Source organism: Sinocyclocheilus grahami, unplaced genomic scaffold (assembly GCF_001515645.1).
Source record: "Sinocyclocheilus grahami isolate Dianchi unplaced genomic scaffold, SAMN03320097.WGS_v1.1 scaffold669.1, whole genome shotgun sequence".
NCBI lineage: Eukaryota > Metazoa > Chordata > Actinopteri > Cypriniformes > Cyprinidae > Sinocyclocheilus > Sinocyclocheilus grahami.
Window position 1 is genome coordinate 549,042 of NW_015505848.1, and position 19,262 is coordinate 568,303.

Below are 19,262 nucleotides of genomic sequence, written 5' to 3' on the forward strand. Positions count from 1 at the left end.
TGGCCACAACATCGATAAAGAGACTTTAAATGAAGAAAAATCTACTCACTTGAAGTAATTTGGTGATGCATGACAAGAAAAAAAAAGGAGAGCTCAAATAATAATTAGAGTTTTTAGTAAATTATTCAACGTTTGAACAAAAATGAGATTTCTGCTTTTAAATTCGACAGGTTTACTTGCATTGCAATAACCGCAATTTCTTCTGTCACAAATTTTGAATCTTTTCTACAGTAATCGACAGTCAAAAATGAGTCAGTACACTCTCAGAAAAAAAAGGTACAAAAGCTGTCACTGGGGCGGTACCTTTCCAAAAGGTAGACTTTTGTACCTTTTAGGTACTGATATGAACACTTTATGTACTTATATGTACCTTTAAGGTACCAATATGGACTGTTTAGGTACAAAGGTGTGCCTTTTGAAAAGGTACCGCCCCAGTGACAACTTTTGTACCTTTTTTTCTGAGAGTGAGCTCAGCTCGTATTGAACCTGGAACATTCCTTTAGTGAAATGAATTAAGAATGTTTTTAGTCTCATTATGACGCATGTTATGCATATTCGTAAGAACACTCTTCAATAAAGGGCAATATATCACATCATAATGTGCACAGTGGTTGTGTCTCTTTCAGCTACTTCTACAGTACACACTGTGGCTGAAGTGTGAAGTTGAAGCATATTTGAAGGGTGTAAGCATAACATCATAACAAGTTCTTCCTATTGGTTGTTAGCAGCAACGTAATGCGGTCCGATTGCTTTGTCAACTAAACTTGCTGATGTGAAAACTCTCAGCGGAAGACTGTGGTTCTCAAGCATCTTCAGTGAAACACAAATGTCAAAGAAGTGGATCTCTGGGTCTCCGGTTCAGTCTCAGGAGAGGAGTTTCTCCACAGACTCCAGAAGCTCACTGGAGCAGTTCAGGCTCTTGAGGTCAAGTATTAATTTGTCTTCTCTGGTCTGCTCGGATGTGGGACGACTAATGATTTGTGGCTCCTCTGCGTCTTCGTAAAAAGCCAGACCGTTGCTCAGAGAATTGCTGTCTTCTTGTTCCTCCTTGCACTCCTCCTTCTCCTCTTGTTCCTCCCCTGGAGTGTTTTTGGCCATGAGAAGAGGAACGGTGGCCATGCTGATGGACTCGGACACCAGGTCAAGGCCACAATCGTTCAAAGAGCCGCTTTCTGTGACTGCAGGCTGTGATGGATAAAACATTTACAATTATGCTTTTGACAGATGCTTTTATCCAGCATCCAGCATAAGGTTTTAACAGTGATGCCATAGAAGAACCATTTTTGGGTTCCTCAAAGAACATTTCTGCAAAGAATCATTCTTACAGAACCTTTTTTTGCAATGAAAAAAGTTAAGGTTCTTTATGGAACCATTGATGCCAATAAAGAGCCTTTGTTTTTAAAGGGGACATAACACAGTTTCTGCCAATCTCATGTTGATCTTGAGTACTTATAGAGTAGTACTGCATCCTTCATATCTCTGAAGATTCTTTAGTTTTATCAGCTTTATAAAAGACAGATACAGCTTTACACTCGAGCTCTGGAGGCGTGCCGTGGGCGGAGCTAAAGAGTCACTTTGCGTTTAATCAGTTTCCTGGGAATCCATTACTAATAATGATCTACAGTAAATAATGACTGTTTACTGTATTTGCTCGTGAAGCACATACCTTACCTTCTCTTCACTGAGGCTTTCCTCCGGTCGCCTCTTGTTCTTTGTCTTGCCTTGTTTAGTTTGCATCTTCCCTCCTTCATCTTTCAGCAGATTGGCTGAATGTGAGTTTCTGAGAGTCTTTCGGTCCACGGGATCTAATTCTACATCACTCCAGACCTAGAGTACATACAATACAGTATATATATATTGACACGTTTGGCATTAAACTCCTGCGATTTTTATTACTTTACTATATAGTAATAGCTAGTCTCACTACAACTTAACAGAGTGTTGTGAGTGGTTGATATGGTGTTGCTATGCGGTTGCTAAGATGTTCTGAGTGGTTTTAAGTGTGTTGTTTTGTGGTTGGCAAGTCTCTATAATATTCTGCTTTTTAGATAAGGCTGCACGATAAAGATAGTTTCGTGCATTTATTAATACAGTACTTTGGATTAGGGGACTCTTCAAATCCAGTGATGCAACTGCACAACCTTTAACATCTATACAGGTACAGTACGCTAGGCATACTGGCTATTGTACACTAAACGACTGCGGATCGCACACTACCAGACTTTCAAGTCATTCCAAACACGACAAACTCATGCAGAAACATGTGGGTTGTTGCTAGGAGACGTGTGATGAATTTAAAAAAAAAATCTGTGTTCTAGAATCGGTTTAAAATATCAGACATGTTTGATTTCCTCCAAATGGATGGAATTAAAATCTGAAGCTAAAAAAAACTAAAAGAGTGTGTGTCCATCATTGACTACACAATTTTGTGTGAACGCCAAATGGCCAAAATCTGCAGTTATGATCAATAAGTCAAGTCAACGTGTTTTTCTATCACTTTAACTTATCAAATTAAATCAATTTCAGCTGATTTAAAAAAAAAAAGTAAGTTTAATATAATTTGTTGAAATGACTTGTATAGAAAATGTGATTATACTTAAATATTTAAGGCAGCAACTGAACTTAAGTTTTAACTTAAATAGGTTAAATATTTTTTTACAGTGTGGCAACGACTTTCAGCAAATCGGGGCAGAAATCTGTGCAAAAGTCATTTAGCAAACACAGAGCTGGCATGCAATTAAAATGATAAAATGCAAGTATTTGCACCTTCATATGACCAGATTTTGCAGCTTTTTAAATATTTTTTTTAAAGATTATTTAATATACAGCGACTTCAGTGGCCACATACACTATATGTCTACACTGACACTATATGCAAAGATTCAGATAAGGAGTGAATTTCTGCACAATGCATTATCAATAATCGTTCTCAAAGCGTCTTGTCACCCAAAAAATATTTACAGAGGTAAAACTGGATGGCATTTTAAACAATCTTTGTTTATTATACACTATGCAATTTTCTGTGAAATCTGCTCAGAATCTGCCTCTGACTTTCAGAAACAAATATCCAGAATAAAAATCAGTGCAAAAGTCATATAATATATTCCAGCCTTTAGCAAACAACAAGTAACAGCTGGCATGATTACAAATGAATCACTTAGCAGAAAAGGTGTCAGTTAAGACCCTACATATACAGTATATATAGGCTGCAATTTACAGGCCTAATAATCCCAGAACATGTAGTGTATATCAACACAGACACATCTTGCCTGTATAAGAAGAATAGGTAGACAGATCAAATACAATATCATTCATAAGAAAGAGCATTCGCTTCCCTTTCAGCCTGTTCTTGAAGTACGCTGGTAAAATCAGAGCTACTTTATAGATTATATTATAAAATGCACAGTCAATATTAACATTTCTGCTGATGCACAAATAGCATATAAGCAGATTTTAGCATTAGAAGTGTATTTATTTATGATTTATTTATGATTTAACTCCATATCCGCAGCAATGGCTATATTCCTGCAACATCAGCAGTATTATGGTTACCATATATTTTCAATACATTGCTTACAATAATTCTATCTTAAAAACAAACAACATACAAAATTTCTATTAAAATACGTTTTGCACTAAAGAAATTCTTACATGAATCACAAACCGGTTTCTCCTCCCATTTCAATAAATATGAAAGAGTGAGTTTTGAGTGACATCTCATATATACGACCTGGTCATATCTGTTTTCAAAATAATAACAATAAATAACTCCTTGATTTAGTACTGGGTTCGCATTATAAATACAAAGGGTCACATTCATAATATCGTGCAATCGGCAATCTGAATAATGTGGTCATGCAAGACATTTCCATTATTCAGTCTCCTTTGAGTAAAATACTAACCGTGTCTGTGGTGGACACAGAGGAGACTCGCTGGAACTTGACCTTTGACCCTGATGAGCGTCGGCTGAGCATGGGCTCCTTGAAGGAAGATTCGCTGTTGGACACCGAGATGCAGTCTTTACGGGACGACTGCGAAAGAAAATGCAGACACGGCACCTTCTCAGCCAGCGTGTCTCTGTGAATCAGTCAGAAATACACACTGCGTCATATATTGTCTCAGTATTGTGTGGTTGCTAAGGCATTTGCACTCGAACGGACCTGTATTTGGAGCGTATGATGGCGTAGATGAAGGGATTGTAGATGGCTGATGCTTTGGCAATCACTGCAGGAACTGCCTTGGAGTACGGCGTGAGAACGTGGCTGTACCTGGAACATTAAAACAATAGCCAAAGCACATCTTACAGCGTACAAACTCATGCCGGTCTTTTCTTCAAGCATTATTTGCAAGGAAATGTTGCCTGAACGTCTGCAGTCCTTGTGAGCATTACTGACGTCTGAATTTGTAATGTTTTTTCAGTCCAAATATCTCAATATTCTTAAATCAAGATGCATTTACCTGAGAAGCCAAATAACTTGAAATATAAAGTCTTGCTTTCTGAGAAATTGTATCAAAATGAAGCGAGTTTATGCTTAAAACAAGAAAAAATTGCTTTCAGAAAAAAGAAAAATAATCTTACTTTCCCTTTGAATTAGGATTATTTTTCTGACCCCAGTGACAGATTTGTTTCTTGTTTTAAGCATACACTTTTTTTTATTATCAGAAAACAGTCTTGGTTTTTGCATGTTTAAATACACTGTAAAATGATTGTCTTGTTTAGTATTTTTGTCTTGTTTTCCAGTACAAATATCTCAAGAAAATTAAGCTACATTTACTTGAGAAGCAAAATGACTTAAGATAGAACATCTTTTAAATAAATAAATAAATGAATGAAAATTAAGTGAGTTTATGCTTAAAACAAGAAAAAAATATTTGTCAAAAAGCATGTACTTTTATTTCAGAAAACACTTAATATCTTGAGAAAGTTTGCTTTAATGTATGCTTTAATGTAATTGATTTTAGAATGTGTAGATACAGTGCAAAAAATATTTTCATAATTAGTATTTTTGTCTTTTTCCATTGCAAATATATATATATATATAAAAAAATCAAGATGCATTTACTTGAAAAGCAAAATGACATAAATATAAAAAAAAACTATCTAAATGAAGTGATCTTAAAGCAAGAAAATATCTGTCAATAGGGTAAAACAAACAGACTTAATTCAAAGAAAAAAGTTATTTTTTTCTTGTTTAAAGCATGAATTCACTTAGATTTTGATACAGTTTCTCAGAAAATGACTTAGTATCTCAAGTCATTTTGCTTCTCAAGTACATCTGATTTAAGAATATTTAGATATTTGTACTGGAAAACCAGACAAAAACACTAAATAAGAAAATCCTTTTTCTTGTAGTGTATTTGTACTAAGACAATGTTTTTGTAGTGTAGACTGAGTAAAGCTGAGGAGTGTTTGTGAGCGGTCAGGAGAAGCCGGTGACCCCTGCAGTGGCTGTTTACATGACATGGAAGTGACCTAGAGGTGTTGTCAGCTGAGCGGAAAGAATCGCATGTCTGATTATAACTATCCTCCAGCAGACTGAACTCTAACGCAGAGGTGTTCGCATCAAGCCGTCCGCATCGCCTCAGTGAACCCAGCAGCCTTTTGCTGTGGACAGTTCTTCTATAAAAGGACGTCTCTTTACCCTGGAATTCTGGGAAAGCTTCAGATCTTCTGCATGGTTTGACACCCTTTGATAGATTAAATTAATCTGAACATTTCTTTGAGAGATCAGATGATATACGTGAAACCGGCCATCACAGTTTAGGACCAAGCTGCTAAATACAAATGTTTGTCTGTGTGTTTAAATGTGGGACTGCAATAGAGTCCGGTAGAGGAGTGATGTATTTTTGTAGAGCATTTTAGCACTTACATCAGTAACTCCCCCTTGTGACTTTTTGTAAAGCTTTTACTTGTCTTGAAAAAGGCGGTTGCTAACAAGTGGCTACTACAGAGGTAAACATGGGAACAGATTTGGAGAAATGTAGCACTGCATCAGTGTCTCAACAACGGATGCTCTGCAGTGAATGGGTGCCGTCAGAATGAGAGCTGATAAAAACATCACAATATTCCACAGCACTCCAGTCCATCAGTTAACATCTGGAGAAGACAAAAGCTGAGACACATCCAGCATTAAGACGCTTTTAACTAAAATGCGAGTCCGTAATCCATAATAACGCTTCCTCCAGTGAAAAAGTGCATCTGCTGTTGTCTCTCACATCAAAATCCAGCCACATATGTGTTTAGAGCCGTTTAAACGCTGCTTGATCTGTGCAGATTTCTCTCCTGATTCACACCAGAACACATTTTCACTGGAGGAAGCCTTATTATGGATTATATACTCGCATTTTAGTTAAAATCGTCTTAATGCTGGATTTGTCTCAGCTTTTGTCTTCTCCAGATGTTAACTGATGGACTGGAGTGCTGTGGAATATTGTGATGTTTTTATCAGCTCTCATTCTGACGGCACCCATTCACTGCAGAGCATCCATTGCTGAGACACTGATGCAATGCTACATTTCTCCAAATCTGTCAAAATAATAACTATAGATCTGCCTTTAGTTCTATGTACTATGCACTGGAAAACAACTAACCAACAGTCAAACCAATGACACAAAAATCATTTCCAGCAGATGATGCTGATAGTTACCCTGCCCAGGCGATGAGAGTGACGCAGGCGTACGGAGACCAGGACAGCACGAACACAATGATGACCACAAATGCGATCTTCGCCAGCTTCCACTCGGTCTTTATGGACTGCTGCTGGATGAGCGTCGTCTTCCTCACATGACTGCCCAGCTTCTCCAGATCTCTGAACACACGGGAAGATGGATGATGGGACTTTTTTCCATCCTGCCATGACCTGTCCTGATTGTTTATCGTGGTGATCCCAATAGGCAAGCGTATGTGAGTGTGTGCATTAAAGAAAACAGAGTACGGACAAATATTTGCGTCTCCAGACTTGTCTCTATTCTGTTTTCTAAAACGATCATTTAGGTCAGACTGAATATTTACAAGAGATATTTTATAACACATCAATACTTTACTATATACTGAATATAATGCTGAAAATAATACCAAATAATGTTATATGGATCAATATATTTATGATAAAAAGAAAACAAGTTGAAAGAATAGAAAAAGAGAACACTAGTACATCATAAAATAATTATGACTTGAAATAAAATTAACATTAACTAATAAAATAAAGCTCATTTGATTTCAGCTAGTTGCTGAAGCAAAATTTCTAATTTTCATTGACGTTAAAGACCTAAAATAATTAAACTAAATAAACTGAACCTAAAACTTACTAAAAATAAAAACTATACAGACATATTAAAAAATAAATACATAAAATGACAAAAACACACAGCAAGTTTACTAAAACTTTAACTAAATTTAAAATGAAAACAGAAAATATCAAAATAAAATCTAATTCAAAATATTAACAAAAACTAAAATAGTATATTAATGATATACAGTAGCTACAATTACTGCCGTAGCTGCAATTTTCCAACAATTATATGGCAACAAAAACTAGTCAGAATGTAACATGCATGTAAAAAAGTGTAATATTTTAAGCCATTTATCAAATGTTAAATATGGCCTGAAAAATCTATAAATAAGTCTAGAAAAGTTTCTAATATTTTGAAATGGAAAGCATGTAGAAACCTGGTTCATACTGTACCTGCTTGCGTTCCGAATGGCGAGGAACATGAAGAAGTAGCAGTAAGAGATGATTCCAAGAGGGATGAAGAACACAAAGCAGCAGAGCATCAAGGTGTAGCTCTTGTTCGCCGGCGTGGACGTCACATAGTCCCACGTGCAGGACGTCATGAGGCCTTCTGGGATGTAGGAACCTGTCCAAGAAAAACAGAGTCAAGAAACTCAAAACAAAACTGTTGTCTCATCCAAAGGCAAAAAAAGTCATTACACTCACTCCATCCCATAAGAGGCGCCAGACTCCAGCACAGAGAGTAGATCCAGACCAGGAGGATGATAATGAGCGTGCGCCGTCCGGACGTCCAGCGGATGGCCTGCAGGGGCTTGGTGATCACGATGTAGCGGTCGATGGAAATGGCCAGAAGGTTGATCATGGATGTGATTCCGAACAGTGCACCACAGAAGGCGTACATCTTACAACCTGCGCGGAGAAGCAGATGTGTGACGTGGAAACAGATCGCAGCTGAGTAAGCGTCTGGATGGGGAGAATGGGAAATTAGCTACCCATTTCACCGAAAACCCATTCCTTGTACATGCAGTTGACGAAGAAGATGGGCGACTGAGTGATGGCCATGAGGAAGTCACTCACTGCCAGATTCATGATGAAGTAGTTTGGAGGCGTCTGTAGCTTCTTATTACTGAAACACAAAATACCTTTTTACAATCAGCTTCAGTCTCAGTTTCAAAATGTCACAGTAAAAGTAAAGTACTGCCGTTTCCTCAATACATTAGCTAAACTGATCGACTTTGACTAACTAATCACACTGAGAAAAAAAAATGGTGTTGAAACCATTTTCACTCAGAAATTGCTGGTAAATTTCACAAATACTTATAAAGAATCTGCAAGTTACACATTGAATTGAAGTAGAAAAACTGAAATGTACTCCAACAATCTTTGTTTTATTTGCAAATTTGAAAAAAGTTTTTTATAGTGCATGCTTTTTATAGTGCATGCTTTTAATGCACACATTTTTGCCCAGATATGAAATACTGTACAATGATTTGCACTTTTATATCACCACACTGTGCAGTTCTTCAGCCGTTTGAAAGATTATTTAATATACAGCAACTTTAGTGATCAGTGGAAGCATATCTCTATATAAATGCAATAATATGTAAAGATTCATAAGAGGAGTGCATTTCTGCATGATGCATTATCAAAATTGAAATGGAAGAGTTTATTGAATCCTTAGACAAAATATTTTAAAATATATATTTTATTCAGAGGCCCAAACTGAGCAAAAGCATGCAATTTTTGCAATATGCAATTTATTTTGCAATTTGGTGCAGATGCTGATATTTCTATGATGAAATTCTGATGCTTGTAATGCAAATCAGTGAGATTTTTATAACAGTGCAGCAGATACTTACATAAAATGCTCTAAATATCAGTCATCACTCTATATCTCCAGTAATCTGTCTCAGTGAGATGAGAGTGAAATGCTCCAAACATATAATGCAGTGATTGAGAGCTGAAGAAATAAAGGCTCCTCCTCAGATGTGAGATGTTCTGGAGGCTTGTGAAGATCATTCCTCCGCTGAGGAACAGTGAAAGTAAAGCTTCTGGAAACAAACGCTCCTCAAAAGATCCTGAGGATCAGATTTCAGACTCTAAAACATGATTGATGGAGAATCAAGTAAAGCTGAGCTGCTTCAGTGCAGTAAGTGTTCATCTGGAGATATGACTGCAGTTATTCTGACCTTTACTTGATTAAAATCAGTCAAGATTTGACACGTGAAGCTCCAGCTGAAGCTGAACGTTTGTACAACTAAAAGAGCTTTTACTTGATAAAGTAGGGTGCTAGAAACTTCTACACACTTTGATGGTGTTAAATAGGTTTATTGCGTCTGAGGTGATTCATCACACAACAATCATTGTGATTGCACATCATCTCATTAATCCTACATTCACAGTTTACACAATTTCCTCTGATTGAAAGTCGCCCGGCGTCACCTGCTAAAACCCTCATCCCCGTGCATTAAGCATTAGAGCCTGCAGGAGACATCAGCTCTTCACTGGAACAACACAGGCTTTCCTAGAAAGCTCTCAGCTGACAGACGACCTCCAGCGAGAGGCTGCAGCTCGCTTCACGAGGACGAGTTTGAGTGATTCTCAGTCAGGGAGAAAATCCACACGTACAGTATGATGACAGTCTGTTAATGCTGCTGTTGACGTCTGAATAACAGCAGTCATGTTTAGTTATTAGGTAACACTGGACATAATCTAAAACAGAGATGGACTGTGCCTTTGTGTTGCATATATAGGACGGTGTTAAAGGAATAGTTCAGACAAAAATGAAAATTTGATGAGTTTGTTTCTTCGTCAGATTTGGAGAAATGTAGCATTGCATCAGTGTCTCAGCAGTGGATGCTCTGCAGTGAATGGGTGCCGTCAGAATGAGAGCTGATAAAAACATCACAGTAATCCACAAGTAATCCACAGCACTCCAGTCCATCAGTTAACATCTGAAGAAGACAAAAGCTGAAACTAATCCAGCATTAAGCCGCTTTTAACTAAAATGCGAGTCTATAATCCATAATAACGCTTCCTCCAGTGAAAAAGTGTTCTGGTGTGAATCAGGAGAGAAATCTGCACAGATCAAGCAGCGTTTAAACAGCTCTAAACACATATGTGGCTGAATTTTGATGTGAGACAATAGGAGATGCACTTTTTCACCGGAGGAAGAGTTATTATAGATTATAGACTCAATGTATTTTAGTTAAAAACATCTTAATGTTGGATTAGTTTCAGCTTTGGTCTTCTCCAGATGTTCACTGATGGACTGGAGTGCTGTGGATTACTTGTGGATTATTGTGATGTTTTTAATCAGCTCTCATTTTGATGGCACCCATTCACTGCAGAGCATCCATTGCTGAGACACTGATGCAATGCTACATTTCTCCAAATCTGACGAAGAAACAAACTCACCCTAATCTTGGTCGGCCTGAGGGTGAGCACATTTTCAGCAAATGTTCATTTCTAGGTGAACTATTGCTTTAACATGAACATGCATGAAGTGAGATACACTGAACATAAAAAAATACATTATCCTTAATAAACGTCTTAAGACAAAACTCCATCCGGACGACCATAACCCTCACAATCTTCAAGAAACAATTGAAAACTCATCTCTTCCTCATCTAACTGCATCCTCCAAAAAAAAAATCTATGCCTTCACTTTTTCTTTTCTATTATTATCCTTTATCCCCTAGCTTTTATTATTTTGAACGAAGACTGAAACCTTGTATGACGGGCACTTCTCCTGTTTATTGCCATCTTATGATGTTTGTGTGCATTTGTGAATAGAAAGCCTTCACAACAGTTAGCAGTAGATTGAAGCGCTCGTCTGAGCACTCAGCATGATTTTAAAAGCAACACATTTCAGCGCCAGATCGCCTCTTATTTAACACAAACGAAAGAAATGAATACTCTGCTAGTCAACTAAGATGTTTCATTTGTAATAGATATATCTATACTGCGAGATGTTTCAAAAACATTTGAGATCCAGCTCGCATTAACAGGGGAATATCTGATCTGTCTGCTTACACAGCGGGCGCAAATGCACATATTAGATTTATTTCCACATATGAGGCCTGAAACCGATCTGAGAATATCGGAATCCATCTGCTTTTTTCCTGCTTACACGTTCATGGGCCATATCAGATCTGTGCCACATGGGAGGAAAAAAATCGGAATTGGGTCACTTGAACCATAATGCGTCCTAAATGTAAACGTTGAAAACTGTCTCTATTGCTTTCTTAACACATATTCCTGGTTTTATTATGAAGCGTTCATCCGTGCATTTGTTACTCTAAAGAAACAAAGTTGTCTTCTGATGGAATAAAAGAGGTTGCACATGCTGAATTTGACAGAAAATGCATGTATAGCATAAGCATAAACTTTACGAGAGCTTGTTGAGCTGGTCTTGTAAATGCATGTCTAAGCACATTTAGTAAATTCTGTCCACCACACAGCAAAGTTAATGGAGATGAGCGCTAGAATAAATGAGAAAGCGTTTTAAAGAGGTCGGACATTGATTCGTGTGGTGTACAGGGGGTCTGCTGAATTAAACAGGTCATCAGTGGCTTTGTTTCCGTCTCCTGTCAATAACCCCATTGAGAAACTGATGGTTTGTTTTCCACTTCCACATGATCACCCTTCACCCCAAACTCCCAAACCCTACAGGCCTGCATGTGCATCTAATCTAACAGGTTTAGTTCAACTGTGAGGCATCAATTAAGCATTTCTCTAAAATGACCAAATTCATTATATACTCCTGGAGAATATATTATTAACTTGCTAATATGACTGATTTTAAGGTTTGAACGTGCAATACAGACACAGATTTAATCTTTTTTTTTAACGAATATTGAAATATGATTTTTAATTTTTTTTACTCTAAATATGTAACTAAACTGCCAGTAGGTGGCAGCAGGTGACTGTCTTAATGGGTGAGTCATTGAATAATTCACTCAACCAACAAAGCAAGTCTTTATGATGAGTCACTGAATCATTGACTCATGATTCATTCAAACAGCTGATTCAATCAGAATCAAAACCAATCTTTATTAATGAGTCACTGAATCATTGACTCATAATTTATTCAAATCGCTGATTCATTCAGAAACAAAGCAAGTCTTTATGATGAGTCACTGAATCATTGACTCATGATTCATTCAAACAGCTGATTCATTCAGAATCAAAGCAAGTCTTTATGAATGAGCCACTGAATCATTGACTCATGATTCATTCAAACAGCTGATTCATTCAGAATCAAAGCAAGTCTTTATGAAAGATTTAATCTTTTTTTTAACGAATATGACGAAATATGATTTTTATTTTTTTTTACTCTAAATATGTAACTAAACTGCCAGTAGGTGGCAGCAGGTGACTGTCTTAATGGGTGAGTCATTGAATAATTCACTCAACCACTTCGTTCAAAGAGCTGATTCATTCAGAAACAAAGCAAGTCTTTATGATGAGTCACTGAATCATTGACTCATGATTCATTCAAACAGCTGATTCATTCAGAAACAAAGCAAGTCTTTATGATGAGTCACTGAATCATTGACTCATGATTCATTCAAACAGCTGATTCAATCAGAATCAAAACCAATCTTTATTAATGAGTCACTGAATCATTGACTCATAATTTATTCAAATCGCTGATTCATTCAGAAACAAAGCAAGTCTTTATGAATGAGTCACTGAATCATTGACTCATGATTCATTCAAACAGCTGATTCATTCAGAAACAAAGCAAGTCTTTATGAATGAGTCACTGAATCATTGACTCATGATTCTTGCAAACAGCTGATTCATTTAGAATCAAAGCAAGTCTTTATGAATGAGTCACTGAATCGTTGACTCATGATTAATTCAAACAGCTGATTAATTCAGAAACAAAGCAAGTCTTTATAATGAGTCACTGAATCATTGACTCATGATTCATTCAAAAAGCTGATTAATTCAGAAACAAAGCAGCTCTTTATGAATGAGTCACTGAATCATTGACTCATGATTCATTCAAACAGCTGATTCAATCAGAATCAAAGCAAGTCTTTATGAATGAGCCACTGAATCATTGACTCATGATTCATTCAAACAGTTGATTCATTCAGAAACAAAGCAAGTCTTTATGAATAAGCCACTGAATCATTGACTCATGATTCATTCAAACAGCTGATAAACACATTAACACTATTTCACAGTTGTAAAAAAAAAATATATTGACAATATCAACAGCCCTAGTTTTTTAGTTATTGTTGTTTTTGTCAGTGAAAAAAATGTAGTTGATAAAAACTATGACGACAATTAATAATCAATTAAATTAACACTGATTCACACTTATGTGAGTTAAATACAGTGCCACTCCTGCTTAACCTTGATTAATCCCATACCGTTATTTACAGGAATGACATTTCTACAACTGTATTTACATTAAATCTTGGTAAAGAATCCAAACCAAACCGTAACTTTATCATATGTTCACGTCCGTATTTAAATATGGTGAAGCCGCAGTGTGTCTGCTATATCTGCTAGTCATCATCTATTACTGACAGCAAACTGTTCCTCCCAGCAAAGACTAAAATAAACCCGTCAGTATAAAACCATGTCAAGACTGCTAGACTTCAAGCATACAGCAGTACGAGTAATTTAAATAAATGACAAAATCAGCAGTGAGTCAGTCACATGAGCGATGCAGCATGTAAGAGTTAAGACTAAACAAACACCAGTTGGCTCAAACCTCAGTGATAGTCAGTATACTGGACTAAGTGTGTTGAAATCAGTTTGAGATCAATGAGATCTTGTGAAAAAAGAATCACAAAAGATCTCAAAAGTGGCTCAAACTGTGCTCAGATTTGCTAAGATCAGAGATTTCAATACGAACTCATCAAAGCTGTTATCCACATTATTTGTATACTGGGAAGTTTGTAATAATTAAGATTTTTAAGAAATAAGAAATATATCAATATTTATAAAAATATAAAAAGTATATATAATGTTATAATGTATAAATGCTGTTATTTTGAACTTTCTATTCATCAAATCCAAAAAAATAAATGTTTCCACAAAAATATTGTGGAGCGCAACATTGATAATAATCAGAAATGTTTCTCGAGCAGCAGATCAGCATATTATACTGATTTCTGAAGATCATGTGACACTGAAGACTGCAGTAATGATGCTGAAAATACAGCTGCACATCACAGAAATACATTACAGTTTAACACACATTCACATAGAAAACTGTTACAATAAATTGTAATAATATTTCACTATTTTAACTGCAATTACTGTTTTTGTAATCAAATAAAAGCAACCTTTGTGAGCAGAAGAAACTGGAATGAAATGAAATATAATCTGAAACTCCATTAAGTTTCAAAACACTCTCCTCCAAAAACTCATCTAAAGATCTAAAACAGCCGCAGCCTCATAAGAATAAATGTTTAAAGTTGAATATTGACACTCTGTGAGAACTTGAGGATGTGATATCCTACCTGAAGAAGGCATACATGACCAGCATGTTTCCGATCACTCCCACTGCCCCGATGACGGCCACGAAAAACGCCACTATGTAGTGTGCATGATCGGGAACGTCCACTTTCCTGAAGAAGCCGCGGTCCATGTCCACCGGCTGCTCCATACCTGCATCGGCCACAGAGAAGACGCTCGTTAAAGCTGCATCTGACCTGACTGACCTCTGAACGCTCTGACACGCTCTCCAGGAGAACCTCCTCACAGTCACCTCTCAACACATTTCCAGCAGCTGGCTTTAGTGTTTGGGGTTTGTTCGAGCTCTTATCTGTGGCAGGGCACATGTGATCCGAGAGACTTAAAGGAAATAAGAACATGCTCTGTTTGAGCTCTCGGTCTTCCTGTACTGAAAACCGCCTCCAGCTCCAGAAATACAGCTCCAGAAAGCAATAACACCTGCTGCAGATAGACTTATTTTTAAAATAACTTCACATGAATATGTTTCATGAGCTTCATACCGTGAATTAGGTCTGTCTGGATGAGCTTCAGCAACACTCTCTTCATTTGATCTGTAGTTTCAGCTCATGTTTAATATTAAATGTTATGAAACAATATTTCGAGTCTCAGGACATTATAATCTTGAAAACATGGGGTCAGTTTCTGGACTCTAAAAATAGCTTGAATGTGAATGCTGTATTCTGTCTCTATCTTTATTTACAATGTATGATCGTAGACACAGATTACATTGATTTATAACCCCATTTTCCGTGACTTATTTATTTTACTATTATAGTAAAATTAATTTAACTTGTTTATGCAAAACTTGTTTCTTATCCTTATTATTATTATTCCAAATGGCAAATAATTAATTCTAGCTAATATATATATATATATACATATATTTTTGAAATTGAAAATATATTTATTTTCAATCTTCATATACAAGAAAATCCATTACAGAAGCCTACATTTAGGCTAAATGTGTTATTAACACGTGTCATAGACAACAAATAAAGCTTGTCTTCAAATGATTTACTTGAAACACACTCAGAAACCGCTAGTAAATTTCACAAATAATTTTAAAGAAATGCAAGTAACACATTGAATTAAACATGAAATTTCAAAGTATAAAGACTGAAATAGTATAAAATGCATAAAACTTGTAAAACGCACTTGAATAATCACATTTTTATAGTGCAGAGGGGAAATACAAACATGTAAACAGCTCAATTGCTATGCATGATAAAAAGAGAATTAAAACAAACAAACAATTAATCAATGTTTGCTTTTGAAATGATTAGGAAATTATGAAAAATATTTGTAATCAATATCTGAATGAGCTGCTAGACTAAAGCAGGGAAGGGCCCTGTTTTGTTTAGTTTCAAAGTATTATTATTATTTTTTCCTACTGCACACTTTTATTAATTCATACATTTTTTGTTATGGTCCAAAAAAACAAAATCAATTTATTCAATATAGAATTTCCCCAGGTTTATTTATAGATATACTGTGCACAAAATGTACTTGCAACCACAAACAAAAACAAAAACATTGAAAATGAAAATAAAAATAAACAAATTAAATTACATAAATATCTGTAAACACCCCCCGGTCTGATTATTGTTTCGTTCCCAGTAACGAACATGTCTTCAAATCTGAGTGACGTTACACTGAAGCGTTTATGAAAACAGTACTGAATATTAAGTTATGAGACACTATTTCACTATCCATAAAATGACATACTTTATGTTGTGCAGGAGAGCTTTATAATTGTAATAATTTAAATTGGATGCAGACAATGAGCCTTATGATTAAAGGAAGTAATTAAACCCGAGAGAGCGTGATTAAATGCTCTGTGTAGGTGCCATAAGAGGATTTATCTCTCTTTATTTATTTATTTATTTATTTAATGTTAATATGATCAAGACCATCAACAGGGTCATGCAAGTTAAAGCTGTTCAATATGAATTTAGAAACAGCTTCTGTCTGCAGATTCACTGAAAGATGACTTTCAGTTGATGGCTAGCAGCCCTTAAAAATCACACGTAAAAATGTCAAAATTACATAATACTCAAAAAAACATGAATATGCATCACCACTGAGCAAAAAGATCCTGCAGCATTTGAGTGCATTATTTTATGCAATGATGTTTTCAAGAGAACAAACACTTGCCAAGTGCATTTTTATTAGTAAAAACAAAGATTTTACAATTAGATGTTAAGAGGCCAACCCTAAAAACTTCAGCATAACCAAAACAACAATATATATATATTTTTTAAATACATTTTATTTAGACAAAAGCTCAAAATTTTAAGCTGTTTCTCTGAATATATCCCAATAACAAAGTTAATTAAAGTTTATAAATCGTTAAAGGCTTCTTTATTCTCCCTGTGACCTCAGACTACATTTAGCTTTCAGGACAGAAACTCTCAAAAAGTAAGCGTCCAAATGGATTGAAGACGCTCAAAAAGGTCTGACGATGTAGAAATGTGGGAAATTAGAATCTATTTTTTTCCCCTATCGCTTGAGTTTTAAAATAGCAAAGCCAAAGGCCTCACGCAGACTGGAACGACAGCAGACAGACGTCACCAAAACCAACACAAACACAACACGCTCACGAGGATGACAGAGCAAATTACAATCATCCCAAATGATGACTGAAATCTCTATATGCTTATTTTTATACTTCATGTCTAGTGTAAAGTGTCATTTTGGGGCAGAAATGAGGTTTAACAAATAAAATCAAAAATATTGTCTTCAGAAATTGTTCATAATTCAACAGAATAAATGTAAAACAACATTTTGTAAATACAAACACAGAGAGAAAATAATCACAACAAGCGCATGGTGGTTTGATTTCTGACAGACTCAATTAAAATTGTTCAAAATTATGGCTAAAATCAATATATGGCTATTTTTTCCTCTAATATAAAGTAGAAAGTTGGGTCCAAAATAATGTTTTAACAAATAAATGTTTTAAAAAAGTTGTCTACATAACTTATTATAGGGCTATTTTTGTACTTAATGTCTAAAATAGTGGCCAAAGTGACCATTTTAAGACCAAAATAATAATTTTAATCCACATTTTTGTTCTTAATTCAACTGAATAAATGTACAGTGTACAAATAGAGGCAGAACATATTCACAATAACTCACAATGATTTATTTCTGACAGATTAAGTTACAAATATCAGAATTTTGGTGCCAAAATAATGTTTTAACAAAAATAAATAAATAAACGTCTCCACAACTTGTTCTTAATTCAACAGATGACTAAAATGTATCCCTTTATCACTAAAATATCACTTTATATGAGATTATCTATATATATAAAGTGATATTTTGAGGCCAAAATAATGTTTTAACAACAACAACAAAAAGGTAAATAAAAAAATATAGTCTACAGAACTTATTCCTAATTCAACAGATGACTAAAATCATTATATGTCTATTTTTATCAATTTATGCCTAATATAAACTGGTATTTTAAGGACACAAAAAATAATATGGTAAATAAAAATAGTCTACAAAACGTATTACTAATTCACCAGATGACTAAAATAATCATTATAATTTCTGTAATTGATATCCAATATAAAGTCGTATTTTAGGGCTAAAATAACGTTTTAACAAATAAACTTATAAATGAAAACTTATTCGTAATTCAACAAGTCATTAAAATTTTTATTTGGCTATTTTTGTTAATTTATATATTTATGACTAAAGTGTAATTTTGGGCTCAAAATAATGTTTTAAATAAATAAATAAATACTATTGATAATAATAATAAACAGATAATGTCCATAAACTGTTGGTAATTGATCAGACGAGAGTGAGTCGTTTACCTGCGGCGTTGTGTGTCTCTGTCTGAGCCTACGGCGTTTGCAGTGAGATCTGTCCACATGCGTGTGAATGCTGTTGAATGTGAGCGGCTCCGGCTGTGTTCTAATCCAGCAGAGAGGTGGAGCTTCACTTTCAGTCATCATGAGCACACTGACTGACTCACGGACCGACCCCACGGCGCTTGGACACTGATGCACATGCTTAATTGATTTTCTATACACTATTGTCACTTTCAATTGCCCACAACTTGTTCATCTGGACTGAAGAGACTGTAATGTCAATGCCATGCATGTTTAATGGAGGAGTGATATGCGGATAAGAAAGAAACGGGCTTTCTTCTCAATGACCCGGTTTCGCCCTTTTTGGTACATCCGTTGAGACGGTGGTCGAAAAGTTCAGGGAGGCGAAGGCGCGCTCAGCGGCCTTCAAAACCTTCATTCCACGAAGGTCCAGGTCTGAGCCCGAACAACCCAGGGGTCCTGGCCCGTCTCGGTTTGAGGATCAGTGACGAGCACAGAAGGCTAGTGTCGCGACTCGCGCTCCTCCTCCGCCTGCGGGTAGGGGTAGGAAGTATCGTGGGTCAAAGGGAGGTAGGCAAGACATGAGGGATGTGATCCAGACAAGGCATCAGTGCTTTCGTCTGGATCAGAGTAATACTTAGGTATCCACTCTTTCCCTCAGGGGGTGTAACATCTACCCTTTTTCTTCCCCTTCCTAATT

The 19,262-nt window shown here is 35.9% G+C and overlaps 1 protein-coding gene across 1 annotated transcript; it reads right to left on the reverse strand.

Moving 5' to 3' along the window:
* Window positions 1-440: 440 nt before the first annotated feature.
* Window positions 441-18,615, reverse strand: LOC107558978 (melanopsin-B-like). Its single transcript, XM_016242688.1, has 10 exons — window positions 18,545-18,615; window positions 14,723-14,870; window positions 8,225-8,358; window positions 7,938-8,141; window positions 7,686-7,857; window positions 6,648-6,809; window positions 4,161-4,268; window positions 3,903-4,077; window positions 1,672-1,827; window positions 441-1,185 (listed from the first exon to the last, which is right to left on the reverse strand). Exons 2-10 carry the CDS (start codon window positions 14,866-14,868, stop codon window positions 865-867), a joined length of 1,578 nt encoding a protein of 525 aa, XP_016098174.1. The 5' UTR covers window positions 14,869-14,870; window positions 18,545-18,615; the 3' UTR covers window positions 441-864.
* Window positions 18,616-19,262: the final 647 nt, after the last annotated feature.

Excerpts from the sequence above, each read along its gene's own strand:
- LOC107558978 (XM_016242688.1), bottom strand. The coding sequence starts at position 14,868 with ATGGAGCAGCCGGTGGACATGGACCGCGGCTTCTTCAGGAAAGTGGAC. Across the intron at positions 8,359-14,722 it reads GTCATGTATGCCTTCTTCAG|TAATAAGAAGCTACAGACGC; the intron begins GTAGGATATCAC and ends TTTGTGTTTCAG. Across the intron at positions 4,078-4,160 it reads ATCATACGCTCCAAATACAG|AGACACGCTGGCTGAGAAGG; the intron begins GTCCGTTCGAGT and ends ACTGATTCACAG.